This window comes from Ischnura elegans, chromosome 3 (genome assembly GCF_921293095.1).
Source record: "Ischnura elegans chromosome 3, ioIscEleg1.1, whole genome shotgun sequence".
Classification (NCBI taxonomy): Eukaryota; Metazoa; Arthropoda; class Insecta; order Odonata; family Coenagrionidae; genus Ischnura; species Ischnura elegans.
This window is the reverse complement of record NC_060248.1, coordinates 4,289,944-4,305,481: the sequence shown is the minus strand read 5'-3', so window position 1 is coordinate 4,305,481 and position 15,538 is coordinate 4,289,944. Positions and strand designations below refer to the sequence as shown.

At 39.9% G+C, this 15,538-nt stretch overlaps 1 protein-coding gene across 3 annotated transcripts in view; it reads left to right on the top strand.

The window, feature by feature from the left end:
- The first annotated feature begins 5,565 nt into the window (after positions 1-5,565).
- LOC124155340 (phosphorylase b kinase gamma catalytic chain, skeletal muscle/heart isoform) overlaps positions 5,566-15,538 on the top strand; it is a 30,057-nt gene continuing 20,084 nt past the window's right edge. Inside the window, exons 1-5 of one of the 3 annotated variants that reach the window (XM_046529077.1) lie at positions 5,566-6,108; positions 6,188-6,360; positions 6,458-6,578; positions 6,676-6,839; positions 13,119-13,209. In XM_046529077.1, coding sequence (XP_046385033.1) covers positions 6,017-6,108; positions 6,188-6,360; positions 6,458-6,578; positions 6,676-6,839; positions 13,119-13,209 — 641 coding nt within the window. In that variant the 5' untranslated portion in view covers positions 5,566-6,016. Of the gene's footprint in view, positions 6,109-6,187; positions 6,361-6,457; positions 6,579-6,675; positions 6,840-9,305; positions 9,397-13,118; positions 13,210-15,538 lie in introns of all 3 variants that reach the window. The other 2 variants (XM_046529076.1, XM_046529078.1) reach the window with 2 other exon arrangements.

Genomic DNA, 15,538 nt, shown 5'->3' with positions numbered 1-15,538 from the left:
TTGGATTCTTCTAAGGTCTCCTGGCATCTTCCACGTGTATCTTCTTTGTAGAGTATTTTTAATAAAGTGTTGGCGACCACTAGCCTGTGTTCAGTACAGAAATGAAGTATTTTTTCTCGTCTTTCATTTCAATTTTCTAACCCATATTTCCCAGTTATTATTCCGGCTTGACCTTCGCCGACGATGGCGTTCCAGTCACCTAAAATAATACGAATTTCTTCCCCTCTCACCTGCTTGACAACTTCCGTTATATCTTGATATGCATCTTCTACTTCTTCATCTTCATACTGTGATGCAAGCATGTAAGCCTGCACCACTACAGTGGCTACGGGTTTAGTTTCTATCTTCAGCAGCCCTCTCCCCCGGTTTAGAGGAGGCATAATAGGGTGGTTTCCTATTATTTTTTTATTGCCTAAATCGAAAGATTATTACTCCTGGAGTACGTATTTCGCTCTTTTAGATTTTTAAATGACGATATCTATTTTTCGCGATTAAATGAAAAGTGAAAAATTTCAAGCGCGCAAAAACGCGACGCGTAAGTAGGAAAGTCCGTGCGCCGCATTTCTGGTTCCCCCTCTCTCCTTGTGAAGTGACCTTGATCGAGGCTCTGAGCGCTGATAGGACGCAGGATGCTAGCGGATAGCTGAGTACCTTCCTGTCTGGTAGCGCATGGCTTAAAAAAGGTTTATTAATACCTTATCAAGCGAAGAAAACTTTCCGACCTTAGAGAGTTTTAATAGGTGATTATTAAGACATGTTTCCCTGAGCTCTGTGCCTCATGCATGCATTGGTAACCTCAGACGATGTATAACTCCTATCCTCTCGTGTAGAAACTAGGTCCCTGTGACGTCACGCGGAGCGGAATCGCATGGGCGCCAATCTGGCCTTTTTCAAATGAGGATAAAATTTGACCCTTGCCATTCGTCTAAACCGGTATTTCAAAAACCAAATAATTTGTGTATTATGAATACACTAATGGTGGGCAACGAATCGCAATCAATGCCTATCGTTTTCTTTGATGAAGGAAACTACCCTATTGTTGGCGGCCCCCAGTCGCCAAGTCACGGCATCTTCACAGGTTTCATTAAATGGTCTTCAGTATCATTCAAATGGTCTACCTTACCCTAGGATAGACCAATACCCCCTCAGAACACGTCGCTTTTTGTCCACGACTGCTTATTCAACGAGAGAACCCACTTATATCGCTCCTAACCTCTGTATCTAGAGGTCGACCCACCACCCGCAATCCGGTGGACGCACTCGGTGGCTGGTGGATGATGGTGGAAGATGATAACCTCACTCTTCTCGAAAAAGCTCATTTGGCTATGACATAGTGCCGTTTTGCTGAATCCCCTAAAAATAACCGTAGAACTTCGTTTAAAAGTTCTACAGGCATTGCAAAATGAAAGGAATACATTGATGAACTGACATTTAATGCAACAGTAACAATTTAAAAAATTAAAATTGCACTGGCAACAATAAACTGACCGCAAAAGTACGCCGGGATGGGCTGCCTTCGGGGAAAAGGGTCGAGGATTATATTTGCCCAGTTGCCGAGGAAAGGGTCCCGGACCCCGCTAGGAAAGGTCGATCGACTACCTGGTCAGTCCCAAGCCACAGAGCACTATTTGGTTTGAATTTACTGCATAATTTTACTTATTTTCAATATGGCCGCCGTGCGCATTTTTCATTACAGAGAAACCTATGGTGCAGCCACGGTGCAGCCACCTAATGTCCCCTCTGTATATATCTACTCTGCGCCCAAGCCGAAAAAAAACTCCGTACGGGGCGAAAAAGAAAATCTCAAACCCTTCGTAGAGCCAAAAGCAACTTCCCGCGAAGGAGCTCGGCGCGAAAAGGTTAAGCTCACAGGTCAGCCGCGAGGCCCTTTTAGTACGATAACAATAAATATTTCCTGTTGTGTGTCTGTTGCCTAAAGTGTGATGCATAATACGATGGCCTTGGAAGCAATACTGTGAGCAGCAAACCGCCCAATGAGGAAATAACCTTCCAATGGATTACCTTACGATTACATAAATCTTCGAAAACCTTGTACTTTTAGCACAGCATCGTACTCTATTATTTTATTTTTTATTTTAAATTAGAAAGCGTCAGAGCTTTTTCCGCTTTCTTTATGTGAAATAATCTCATCGAACAAAATTAAGGTTTTTTCGAGGAAAAACTGAAAAATTACCTTTGTTAAATGTCTTTGGAGAACACTAAAAAACTGAGTTGCCTTTTTATAAAATAATCACATGCATTATTTTTGCTAGTAAAAACTATGGAGGTCAATAAAAGGCGGGATAAGGCGAGATAAGCAATGTCCATCCTTATTTCTATCGCTTCCTGAGTTAAGCGATACCAAGAATTTCCTTGGAGCTGCAGAACACTCTTATCGTCCCAATGAATGCGATGGTCTAGACTAAGGCTATGCTCAACCACCGTCGATTTCTCGGGCTGTCCAACTAAAAAATTCCTTCGTCGTTCCTTCAGTTAAGTGTAAATCGTTCGTAAAATAAGGACGAATTTCTGGGCAGGATAATAAGGCAAAACAGCCAACTCAAAAGCGATCCCTTAACAGCCACTATTGAGAGCTGTATGAAGGCATAATTTCATTATCAGGCTCTTCAAAGTTTAGATATTGCATTTAATATGAAAACTAATAAAGAAAGCCTTCCCAGTGTTAGGATATGTTGGTCGGAGATTTCCAAGAAATACCGCAGTGAACTATCGATGGTCCATGCATGAGATACATCCTCCTTTCATGTTTTCTGAGGTCTTTAAAAAAAAAAATATGAGGAAAAAAAACCAGGACTGTCGAATTTTAATTCTAGTGCACACACATTGCTGTTTGCAGAGCTTTCAAATTTCGGCCAGCTGATCCTTGAAATGAGCGGGAGCTGAATCCAGACGACCCACACTCCGCACCATCCTTCCTCAAAGATAGCCACCACTACAATAGCACATAAATGGATTAAACGGGGAGGTTAAACTACCATTGATGCCTTGCATCAGTTATATCGCAGCTCCCCTGTGCAGGGGCGCAGCTAGGAATTAAGGCTAGGGGGGTTTTCAGGCGCAACTGGGGAGTCTGGGGGTATAGCATACCTGCCAGGGTAAGCGGGGCCTCCGCCAGAAAAAAAATTAAGATAAATGGTTCAAATGGTGAGTTTTACGACTTTTTGAGGAATATTTTATTAATCCTTACACTATTTTATAAGTAATATTAATCCAATTAAATAAAATAGATTAGACTTTTAAAAATGCCTGAGCTCTGGGGGGGGGGGGTTATCCCCCCAAAACCCCCCTCGCTGCGCCACTTCCCCTGTGTACTACTCTATGAGCTGCTACAGCCAATTTCAAATTTTGCCCCTCTTTCCAATCAAACCATGCGTTATCGGTTACAAAATTCTACACCTTTTGTTTATGTTAGCAACACACATTTTAGATAATTAGTGAAATTACCAAGCAGACATGCTATTTAAACTGATTCCGGATATATTTCCGATTCAGTATGCCACGACATTCGCTTTAAGATCGGTCATTCAGAACGGATTTATGTTTATTAAATCAAGAGACTATAGGACAGGGTGACACTGTAATTGAAAGCCCCCGACTTTTACAGGATTTTCTGTCTTTTTTCATTTTCCAGAATATTTATACCCTGTATTTCCGCGAGGCGAAATATAACGCCTAGCGGACATATATCTCGCTTGAAAGAGCGCACTTAGGGCGCGTGTGATGTTCCTCTGCCCAAGCAGCCCTTCAGGGGCGGTCGAGGGAGATGGTGGTATGACACTCATGATGTGGACCCCCATACCGGGGGCCTGTTTCTGAGATTCACCCCCTGAAAAGTTTGGGAAATTTCATAAACGGAAACGGGCAGATCCAGGCTTTCTTTCTGGGGGGGGGCACAATAGGCCGGCCCTTATTTTTCAGAATTGCGAAAAGTTATGTTTTCCTGGTCTCAAAATGATCCAAATGGTGTTTATATTCACGTGGTAAAATTTGGTTACTTTAAAATAACGGCAACCCGTGCCCCAAGGGCCCTAAGTACTAAGGACCCGGCACAAGCAAGGCCGTTTTCAGGATTGTGTTCTGGGGGGGGGGGGCACAAGGATACCTCGTAATACGAAATGAACGCAATGATAATAATGGGACCGTATTAAAAATCTTCTATTATCAATTATTTAGTGAAATTATTCCTTGAAACTGCGCTGAAATCTTACAAATAAACTCTGAAATAACCTTTTCCAATGGCCATCTCAAATTTGCACCAGGTTCTCTCGAATCTTCTGACACTTTTATTTTATTTTATAATATTTTTACACTGAGTTTGCATGCAGTGGGAAGCAACTATTGAAAACGTAGAATTTTATAGTGACAGATTTTTTTCAATTTCCACTTGGAAATCGCAGCTGCCTTTTCCTTTGATTCCCTCAGAATTCCTTGGATCTCTTTTTCTCCTTTTTTGACATTTTTCTTACACATTTTAAAAATTGAAAACAACAACAACAATGCTACTTTATTATCTATGATTAGAAGAAGGTTAAGACGTTGGAAAGACTCTTAGAAGAGTACCTAACATGATGAGGCAGTGTTCCAATATATTTTTGGGGTACTTGAATCGTAATTCCGGTGTTCTTTTAGTGCCCTTCAGTCTGGACTTGAACCAGATGAGAAATGAAGTCATTGATGGAGGGGATTTTGAGGGTGCATCTAACATCGGACATTTTGATTACACTGAGGGAACGGATCGATTTATTTTGGAGGGTTTCAAGTTATTTGCTGATAGTTCTGTCTTTGGCGTAGATTTCGCATGCGTGCGGGTGACTCGCGTGATTTTCGTCATTCGAGGGGTCATTTCTCTGGACAAAGACGTCAGTGCATCCGAACTATGCAATGCTGCGCATACAATGAGACATAGAGGTGCAATGCAATGACACCTCCTAATAAATTAGAGTCCATGCAATAATCATTTTTCGTCAAATTTTCCCGATTAAAGCTCATCTGAGAGCTATAAATGATTCACGTCTGAATAATTTGCAAATCGTTATTTCATTATTAAATTTATTTTTACATCTATCCAAACATTAATGCAGATTTTATTTCTGTTGCAACCGCGCCGTATTTACAGTATTATTGCTGATATTTTTTTTCACTGCCTGATATCGTATCGACTGATTATATTTAGCCGAAAACTCAATAGAAGCTCGATGGAACAAGCGGAGGAGCCATACGGTCTTTTTAGTGTCCTTATTTTTAAACGTGGTAAAAATCCTCAAAGGATTTTGCGGTACATCAATCGTGTGCACTGAGAGAATTTTTAAATACCTTTTCCGATGACAGTATGTAAAAACTGGAATGACTTTTGTCCCTATTCTCGCTAAAAGCATTTCTGGAAAACCCCAGGGGTTACTTGAAGGACGACCAGGACGTTCTCTTCTTCCCACCTCGTAGCCCCCACCCTCCAAAAAATTCTAAATTTATCTCATTTTTTTCTCTGTTTCAACATTTATCAAGCTTTGCGAGGTGCCTTGCGTTCGGATTAAATTTCGCGGCCGTGTCATTTCTGCTGCTTATCATCGATTCACAGGTATATTGAGGGGATGAAGATGGTTTTGTTCTTTTTCTAAATGTCGGTCGTTTAGCCACTTAATATCGGAAGTGAATGTTGTGAAGAGAATTTTCTATGAATGGAACTCCTACTTTCAACCCAAATTCAATAAAAATTTAATCATAATATACTATCTGGAAAATTATTTTGTTTATCGCAACATACCAACCTTCAACTCTTCAAGTTAAATTGAAAGAAGCATTGGATAACCAGCCTGCATTTGAAACTTCCGCAAAAATATATGCTATCGAAATTATTGCGCTTGGTGCCATGTTGTGATTTGTAATAATATGGGAGACGGGTTGATTGGTGTTGTGTAGTCGTGTAGTGTTGTGTCGTCTGTTAGGTTGTGTCAGTGGCGTAAATTCAGTGGTTAAAATTAATTCCCAAGTGTCCTCCATGGCTAAAGATGATGCGGATGATCATTTGCCGGACAAGGATGCTGCGAAAGAATTTTACGCCAAGTACGAGCCTAAAGAAATCTTAGGAAGGTGAGATTATTTGCCAAGTGCGATGTATGTTGATATTGTTTCAATATGTCATTGGCTGTCCATGTGTTTTTTCTCTCAGAGGTATTAGCTCGACTGTTCGTCGTTGTATCGAGAAAGAGACAGGTAATGCCTACGCTGCTAAAATTATTGACCTTAGCAATGATCCGAATGATGCGGAAGGTAAATCAATGTTGGCAGCTACCTTAGAGGAGATAAACATTTTAAGAATGGTTGCTGGTCATCCATACATAAGTAAGTATTGAATACGATACTAATCCTCTTTATCATTCCTCTCTGATATCATCTCTGATTTTTATGGCGTAATTGTTATTTATATCTTCTATTACAGTCGAACTACATGATGTATTTGAATCTAGTACTTTCATTTTCCTAGTCTTCGAATTGTGTAAAAACGGCGAATTATTTGATTATTTGACTACTGTTGTTACTCTCTCCGAAAAGAAAACAAGGTCAGTTAATAACTGTCTCGGCCTACCTTGCTTTTACACCAAATTTCTTTCACCCTTTTTTATGAAGTACATTTCATCAACGATATGTTTCTTTCAGGTATATCATGCGACAAGTTTTTGAAGCGTTACTTCATGTACATAATATGGGCATTGTCCACCGAGACTTGAAGCCAGAAAATATTTTATTAGATGACAATTTAAACGTTAAACTGACGGATTTCGGTTTTGCGCGTGTGGTGAAACCTGTGGAAAAATTGTTTGGTAAGTATATGTGCTATGGAGGAGGAAGATTAGACCTCAATTTTATTTTTGTCTTCTCATTTTTAAATTTTCATGCTAGAATGCAGTTATTGATTTCGTGAAGGTTCTCTGTGGGCAGTTTGCCTTTTAACTTATGACTTTTTTATCTACCAATAATGTGCTGTGACTGGTGTTAATTTTGTTATCTGATGGAGTTGCCATGATCATGTTCAGTGATAGTTTTCTCATACGCTTCCATTAATGTTTTTTTATCGGTTTGAATAATCAGGATAAAATACTCTCCTGAATGGCCCATCTGCTGGCCGGTCTTTGTTTTTTGCTGTTGCATTTCAACCTTGGGTGTTTCCCTGTCTTCTGCAGTAATCTTCCTTTCCATTTCAATCTTTGTCTATCTCTCATCGACCAGAACTTCAGTCATTTAGGGTCAATGTTTATCACTTCATTCAAGTAGGCTTTTCCACCTAATGGCTGCTGCAATTTTTTCTAATATGATGTTATCAGAGCTGGATTAGAACTTAAATGTTTCGTGAAGTAGGCATTTAATTAGGAGTATTGATAATTCTCCTAAATTTTCATAATGAATCATTGGATAACTCCCACTTAGCTAGCTCCAAATTGATTGCTTATTTTAGAGTGAATTCTTGCATTTTTGTCTCATCCTCTTGTACTCTTTCCATGTATTCGGGGCTGTAAGTGGTCATGGTAATCAGGATAAGTCTGAGAATAATTTGTCGGTAGCATCAGGTAATATTGGCGTCATGATGCATGGAAATCAAAAGAACTGCCACGCTGTGGGCTGACTGAGTGCATACATCTGCAGCACAGAAATATTCTGTAAATTTGCCTGAGAGTAATAAATGATATGGGGAAATGAATATCTTTGTTAGGGACTGAAAATGTAGGTATCTTGTTGCAACAGTGGCAATGGATGTTTCACCTTTTGCCCTTAGAGTTTTCTTCTTTAAGGTACTCGCATGAAATCCATGAGAGAGCTTGTGCTGAGTGGCATTTTTTTTCTTATGTTTTGCTCCATATCCCTGCGGTGGATGCATTTCATGTCGTGTAAGATCACTGGGTGTGATTAATGGCATTGGATTGGCAACCCATGCCCATTTCCTCGGTCTTTGTTTTCTTGTTCTCAACATTTCCCTCTCTCCTTCTCATTTCTCAGTTGTCGGTGCTGCTCAGGTCATTTCCATCTCGAGAGATTTCAATGTCCTTCTGAGGGACTTGGTTGTGTCTGTGGTGTCTCTTTAATGTGTAATAAATGTAGTACCTGCAGTGTTTGTGCAGTGGAAATGCCTCTCATCTGTGGCCCAGCTGTGTTTGATGTAGTACTCAATTCAGACCTTGATATTTTTCAGAATGTGATGGTATGAAATTGTGAAGGTACTGTGATTCTAGACTATGTTCTTTATAGTCTCAAGTACTAGTCTTAAATAAAAAGAATCAATCGAAGTTATGTTTTCCGTAACTGATACAAACATGCACAGTTTAAAAAGTTTACTGTATAAATACCCATAATGAAACTGGAGACTTGTGGGATGGGGCCTAGCCAGAATGAATGGTATCTCGCCAACCATTGCATGTGGGGGATAGATGCACATTACCAAAATCTCTTCCCGTAATTAATGTAGCGGGCTGTTTTCATATCCGCAGTTGCACTTTGAGCACTCTTCAATTGACTACGGGACAGCAAACGTTTGAAGAGGAGGGGGGACAAAGGTCACTCCCGTCCCCCTTCCAGGAAGAATGGTTTGTATGGAGGGGAAAACTGTTAAGTTTTACTCCTTTCCTACCATTGAAAAGTTCCAATTAGTAAGATCATCTAAAATTGATCTTATATTTCATTATTCACTTGGTAACTACATCGGCTTTTGCTATGGAATTATTTAGGTTTTTACACCTTCTTGCTTGAACATGTAAGGGTGATTGATCTTCAACATTCAGAGCTTTATGAGGTGGTAGTAGGAGCAATTTTACTTATTTTTCCTTTTGGCGGTATTTTTCATGGCTATTTGAGTGAGAATGCATCACTGATTGGTGGGAGTTCAAATATCGATTCTAGGTATCCAATAGTGCATTGGTTCATAAGGCCCTGCGTGGCACTCTTTCAACTTCTGCATCCAGGGAGGCCGTGACATTGGTACGCAGCGCTCCACCCCCCCTCTCATGTCACCCCATTCCCCATCAATTCTCCATATGGAGGGAACACCACAGTCCTTGACAGCTCGAAAATTAAATGCTGCTTTTACTGTGTGGTGTTGGAGGTAACCTGCCATGGCAACTTCGAGCCACCAGTTGATGTTCTGTTGCAATTCATTGCTATTTACCAAAGTGGTAAAGTCAAGTGGCCGAATCCAAATGTCGCTAACTTGGCCCAGGTGGTTGTGAGTGGCAAACATTTCTCTCAGCATGCAAATTCTTTTTTCCCCGCCCCCTCCCCGTGACCTCCCTCCCCTGCAGACCTGTGTGGCACCCCTGGCTACCTGGCTCCCGAAGTGCTCCAGTCGAACATGTTTGAGGACGCAGAGGGCTATGGGAAGGAGGTGGACGTGTGAGTAGTCACTTTCACATTCACGTTGAGTCGTCCTCTTCCAAACTCTTCTCCTCTGATGCTCTTCAATCTCTGACTTTGCGTTGTTTTGTATTTTTACCTTTGGCGTTGCCACTTGATTTCTCTTTTTGTGCATTTGCTCTTGTGCAGGCTCATCTCATGTAGTGTGCGCAAGAAATTGCTTGCTCAGCATTTTTCTCTTAATTTACCCCTTTTTTTTTTAAGTAGAATTCTATATCATTTTGACATTTTTTTGGTGTGTGGTGAAGTTGAATGAGATGCATGGCTTAATTTGAATGAACATTTTTTTTGTATCTGCGTGGAGCCCTTCTCCTAATTCCTCACCCTTCTTCTCCTATTCAAGCCATTCTCTGTAGGAATTGGAAACGTGTTGCTAGAATCCTTGCTTTCGTAGCTTTTGTTCCTCCTCTCCTTTGAAATCAGTTCACTCTCTTCCCAATGGGCTCCCGTGGTGCCCTGATTTCACTTCAAGTTGGATATGTTGGTCATCCTATCTACAGTATTTCTGTAAATTTATTACTTTATATATGCACTTATTTTTTTCCTTTACCAATTCAGTATCATGCCGATGCATTTGAAGAATCTTTGATCTGATCTAAAGATCATATCATGAGTTATGCTATCCTGTCATGGCATTTATAGCAACTCTTCCACCCATTTTGATGGTATTGCATTTACTGTTCAAGGAGATATTGTAGTTCCAAAATATCTCTTTCTATTTCAACTTTCTAAGGTAAAAGGGTTCCTTATAAAACTTAGAGGTGGTGGTTGCCAAGTTCTTCAAATCTGGGAGGATATTTTGTGGTTACTATGGCAGCGTGAAAAAAGGCGGAGCACTGAACTCAAATGATTTGTGTGAAATCAATGCAAGTGGAGCTCTATTGAATTGTGTATCCTGTTGTTTGACTCCTTTTTGATGTAACTTGGAAATGTCTATATTTATTGGTGCTTGTGTGCAGCTGCTTCTACGGTCAAAGAATGAAGAAAAACATGTGGAAAAACTAGTGAGATTAGGAAACTGTCTTCTCTTTCACTTCTTAATGGCCTACCAACTGTAAAAAAAGCAATACACCCCAGTTTGAGGAGCTCTATCGTCTAAGCAAGGAAGTCAATGTTAATGCAACAAAAATCAAAGGATAGAGAAATTATTTCTATGTTGGATCATTTACTTTAAATTTTTTTGGCCCCATATTATTTCCTGTGCTTACTGTATTCTGAAAAAAGTACCCGTTTTCATCAAGTTGCCCAACTTTGAGTGTTTGGTATTCCCATAGTTTTTGTTCCAATAACTTGTAATTTTGATATAAGAATGAGATCAATTATTGACAATTTGCAGAAAATTAATGGTTTATACCACAAAAATTAACAGATTTGTTGTAAATAATGCAAATCTTTGCTAACTTCAAAATCAATGGATCAATTGAAAATCGATCCATTTTATATTTATCTTAATATTTATCTAAATGTTACTACTCGCGAGCCAGCAGATCTGTCGTGGGAGAGAGGAGAAAAGAGGCACGTGGTAGCCACTGAGTGGGCAGAAGCAGGCAGTGGATGATTTGTAAACTGCCAGGGTAGTATGCATCATGATTCACGATACGGCAACTGCACATGGCATGGAGAGACACGATATGGCATCTTTTCTGTTGCTTTGTTTTGGCCTGCCTTGCTAGGCAGAGAAAGAGCGAAAACCAGAGCTCAAAACAAGAATAAATATCAAACGATATTGAATATACTGCTGACATTTAACCTGCATATAAGTACTGGATATAAAATGGGGCCAAATAATTTTAGAGTAAATGATCCAACTTAGAAGTAATTTCCCTGTTGTTTTCTTTTTGTTGCATTGAAATTGATTGCCTCGCTTAGAAGATAGAGATCCTCGAACTTGGGTGTCGTGCTTTTTTTTACAGACAGCAGGTATTTGATTGTTTGTTTTTATTGTTCTTTAGTGGATATGAAAACAATTCCATGTTAAAAATATTCTATTGCAATTTAATTGCACAATTATTGAAGACCAGGGTGTCACACTAGCGTGGGTCATGTTGGTAATGACAGGTGACTAATGGAGGTTTGGGATTTGATCCCAGATGTGCCATTCATTCCTTCCTGTTTTTTTTCCCCTTCTGGTGCATTGCTAGGATTCCTAATTTATTCAGAAAAAAATTCTGTAGGCATTTACTTCTTTGGTGAGTGTCGCATAACACAAAAAAAATTAAATGGCCATCAAACCATGAAGTGAAGATGCACCCCCATAGAGTTCTCCAAAGCCTTTGGCCCCATATATAACTGCCTACTTTGCTTTAACTAACTTTGTAATAGTAGCTTCTGCGATATTTAAGTTAAAAAAATTCTGTTGTATTTTCAAGGCATATTGTAACAATTTTTTTTCCTTTTCATAACAAATATGCTTTCAAACGTGATGATCAACTTTATGCCAAGGTCAGGGAAGATGGGAAATTTTTCAACAAAAGTTAGTGAATGATAAACTTGGATATCAGGAGTCAACCTGTACATACGGTGTGCGTGAGCCTCGAGCTATTGGTGTGCACCATCTGAAATATCCTTCCTGAGCCCCCAATATCTCATTGATAAAGCAATGAGCTTGAAACAGACGGCCTCAGGTAGAACTTCCCTGTAAAGTGTTTGCTTTATGTCCTGAATGAAAGAGCCCCCATCATGATTTTCTCTCCTTAACCCTCAGGCCCCTTGCACCCTCTCAGGGAAAATTTGCTCTGTCACAGAGTCAGGGATAATTTGGTGGATAATCTCGTCAAATCAACTATTTATTCTAGGTTTATATTTATTATCATTCATTCATGATACTGAGCCTTGGAACTAGATTAATTAATTTATCTTTTTACGTATATTTAATGATATGTACATAGACAAAATCATGGTAACACTTTATAAAATTTTGCCTCTGCTGTTTATCAGTCAACAGTGCTTTGTGCTTGTAACCTGTAGCAATTTATTTTTTTGCTATATTTACCAAGATAAATCAATTGAAAACATTTCAAACTCATACATAGTCATACATCATTTCTAAGTTAAGCCTGTATGCGTTGCCATTTAAGACTTAACTGCACACTCCATGCAGATTTGCAACTTTGGATTCATCACTTTCTCAGTAATTTGAATTTGATGCTCAATTTATGCTTAGTAAAATTATCGCAATCCATGTATTGCTGTAAAAAGATTCAAATGGCCTCATACGAGCAGTTGAGTACTTAAGATGTCATCATGATTGAGATTTCAATAATTGTCTTTATTGTCATGGCTTTCAATCCATGATGTAAGAAATTTAGATCATGCTTATGAAATGATATTGTGATTACTTTGGAGCAAAAGATACTTCACACCAGCAGACATACTCCGTGCAACATCAAGGCTGAGGTTTCAGGTTGTCGTCCTTATTTGCGTAATTTAAATGCCATGCATGTGTAACACGATCCAAGCGTAGGAAACATATTTATAGGAAGACTTGAGCAATGTGTGATGGTCTCGAACTTTGGTTAAAGAGTTGCGTGCAGACTGATGCACGCCCTGTCACGCGCACTCATTTTGCCATTGCGACTGCTGGCAGATTAAGAGATAGATCCACCATCCCCTCCCCCACCAGCACTTGCGCTTGTTTGTTTCTGCACTGACCCTCTCATCCATCCTCTCCCCCCCCTCGTGGCTTTCTCTATCGCTTGCAGAGATTTGTGGCACGCCTGGCTACTTTGCTCCCGAACTCCTGTATGCCGCCATGTACGACAACTCTGAAGGCTATGACCAGGCCGTTGACCTGTGAGTGACCTCGTACATATCTGTCTGTGTTCGTCCATCTGTCTGTCTGTCCACTGTGTGCGTGAGCGATTGATGTGTGAGCACTTCTTCAGTCAAGTGGTAATATCGTTAGAGATCATTCAGAAAACAATGTCAACTGGCTGCCAGCCCTTGAAAAATGGGAAATCCCAGTTATGGGTGTTCTTGAATTTTCAGAAGTGGAAATTTATTTCAATTATAAAAGATTTTGAATGGTCCCATTTAAAATAGAAATGTCTCTTGGGCTTCACGTCGGCTGATGCTTTGTTATGGTGTCGACGTGCCCCAAAAGTCAGCGGTGGCCAAAGCACCGACAAAGAAGACCATGTTCCCCTTCAATGGGCTGAGATGCAAGGATTGGCTCTGCCGCTCAGAACACTGTTGGTGTTGCTGCGTAGTCTAAAAAGTTGCCAGCGAGATCAGCATGCATCATTGCAACAATTTCAATGGGATTTCAGTGAAGTGACAACTTGTAATAAAGTTCATGGGAAATGCAGGAAAAGACAGTTAAATATTCTCGCAGCCAGTGAAGCATGTCAGCCAATTGGATGGCTCCCCTTTGCTGGGAATGAAAAAAGTTACTTTCAATCTGTGTGAATCCTGACAGAGCAGGGAGAACATGTCCTGATGATGGAAAACAAGTCAGTTTTGGAAAGGTTGATGCATTACAGTGTCACCTTGTGTGAAGCGTAAGATGCATTTCTACATTCAGTCTACAAATATCAACCGCAATGGCCGAGTGATGAGGAAGTTTCTTTCATAATTGATAATTCATCATAACTGTTATAATAGATGCATGGTCTTTTTCTATAAATGGGTACACAAATTGAAAACAAAATCTTTGGTATGCTCTTGGCATTGTGAGCAATTTGGAGTGTTTGATGATCAAATGAGACAGCTAGATTCAGTCAGAGACTTATCATGTGTCCTTTTACCACTTTTACTGCATATTAGTAATTAGCACAGTAATCCATGATTCAAATTGAATTAAATATTTGCCTTTGATGAACGTCCATCGTTATTATTTATCTGCCTATTTCTTGTGATGTATTGCCTGGATAATGTAATTCATACACCAACTGAAGGCTGCCTCTGTTATCCTGTTAAAATATCTGTATGAAACTACATACTCTGATGCTATGTGTCACTCCATATTTGTTCCAAATACGTATTCATTATTATTTAGTGAAATCAGTAATTGATGGAAAACTAGAAAATGAGGACTTTTGCTCTCGTAAAGACTGCAATAATATAGCCTGCAGAATGTCTCCACTATCCTTGAAAAGGTAAATGTTTGTGCTTTGGTGAATGTTACAAATCGAACGGCGAGCAGTTTGAGTGAGGAAGTGGGATGAGCGCTCACAATTGACGAATGTTCTGTGGCAACATCCACATTTGTGAATCACTGGAGTGTTTCTCTACGTCAGCGCAATAGACAGAGTGTGAAGCCGTGTTTTAAAGAGACAGCTGTGGGAAGGGGTCTTGCTTCTTTTATGATCAAAATTCTCGTTTGATGGCTGGCAGGGAAGGGAATATGCAAATTTACCTAAGCCATTATGGGAAAAAGCGACTAAAGATTACAGCCTCGGCTAATGGGAGAAGTTCATTGTCTTTACACTCGTGCTTGTCGATTGATAATTGACTAATTACTGATGTCACCTTTGCCAGGTTGGCCTTTACGAATGGCTTCCTAAAATTTTACAGCCGGCCTCTTGAAAATTCATTTCGTTTCTTGACCGTGCTGGGGAGGAGGCTGGTCACCTGTCAAATGATGATATTCCATCATTGTAGACTGTTATGAAAGGGGAGGGTCTTGTTCGGTGGTGATGGGGAGTCATGGATGTCTCTTATGATCAGCTGCAAACCTGTGTCTGTTGATGAAACCTTGAAATCAGCAAATTCACTCTTAACACTCAAGAACCTGGAATTTCCCTTGAAGTTCTGCTCCAAATCAATATTTAATTCAATTACAACTTCAGGGCATCCTTATTTATTGATTGCTGCTTTGAATGATGCTTGAAGTGAGTGAAAATCCCAAACAAAGAAGTTGTTAAAAGAGCGTCGGCTTTCTCCGAAAATAATATCCATAGAATTTTCTCAGGTTTGGTACTGCCTTATGCCATTGAAGGGCAACCCTCATTCCCATGATTAAAAATACCCCTCCTCTGGGCTGAAACTCTCCCTAGTCAGGTCCATTTTAATACTTCTCTTGCCAGGGAGCGTGGAGAGCCATTGTAGACCAGTCAGTACAAAATGGCAGTTGGAGTTACATATTAGTTATCTCTGTCAGTGTCATATTTTATTGAGTAGC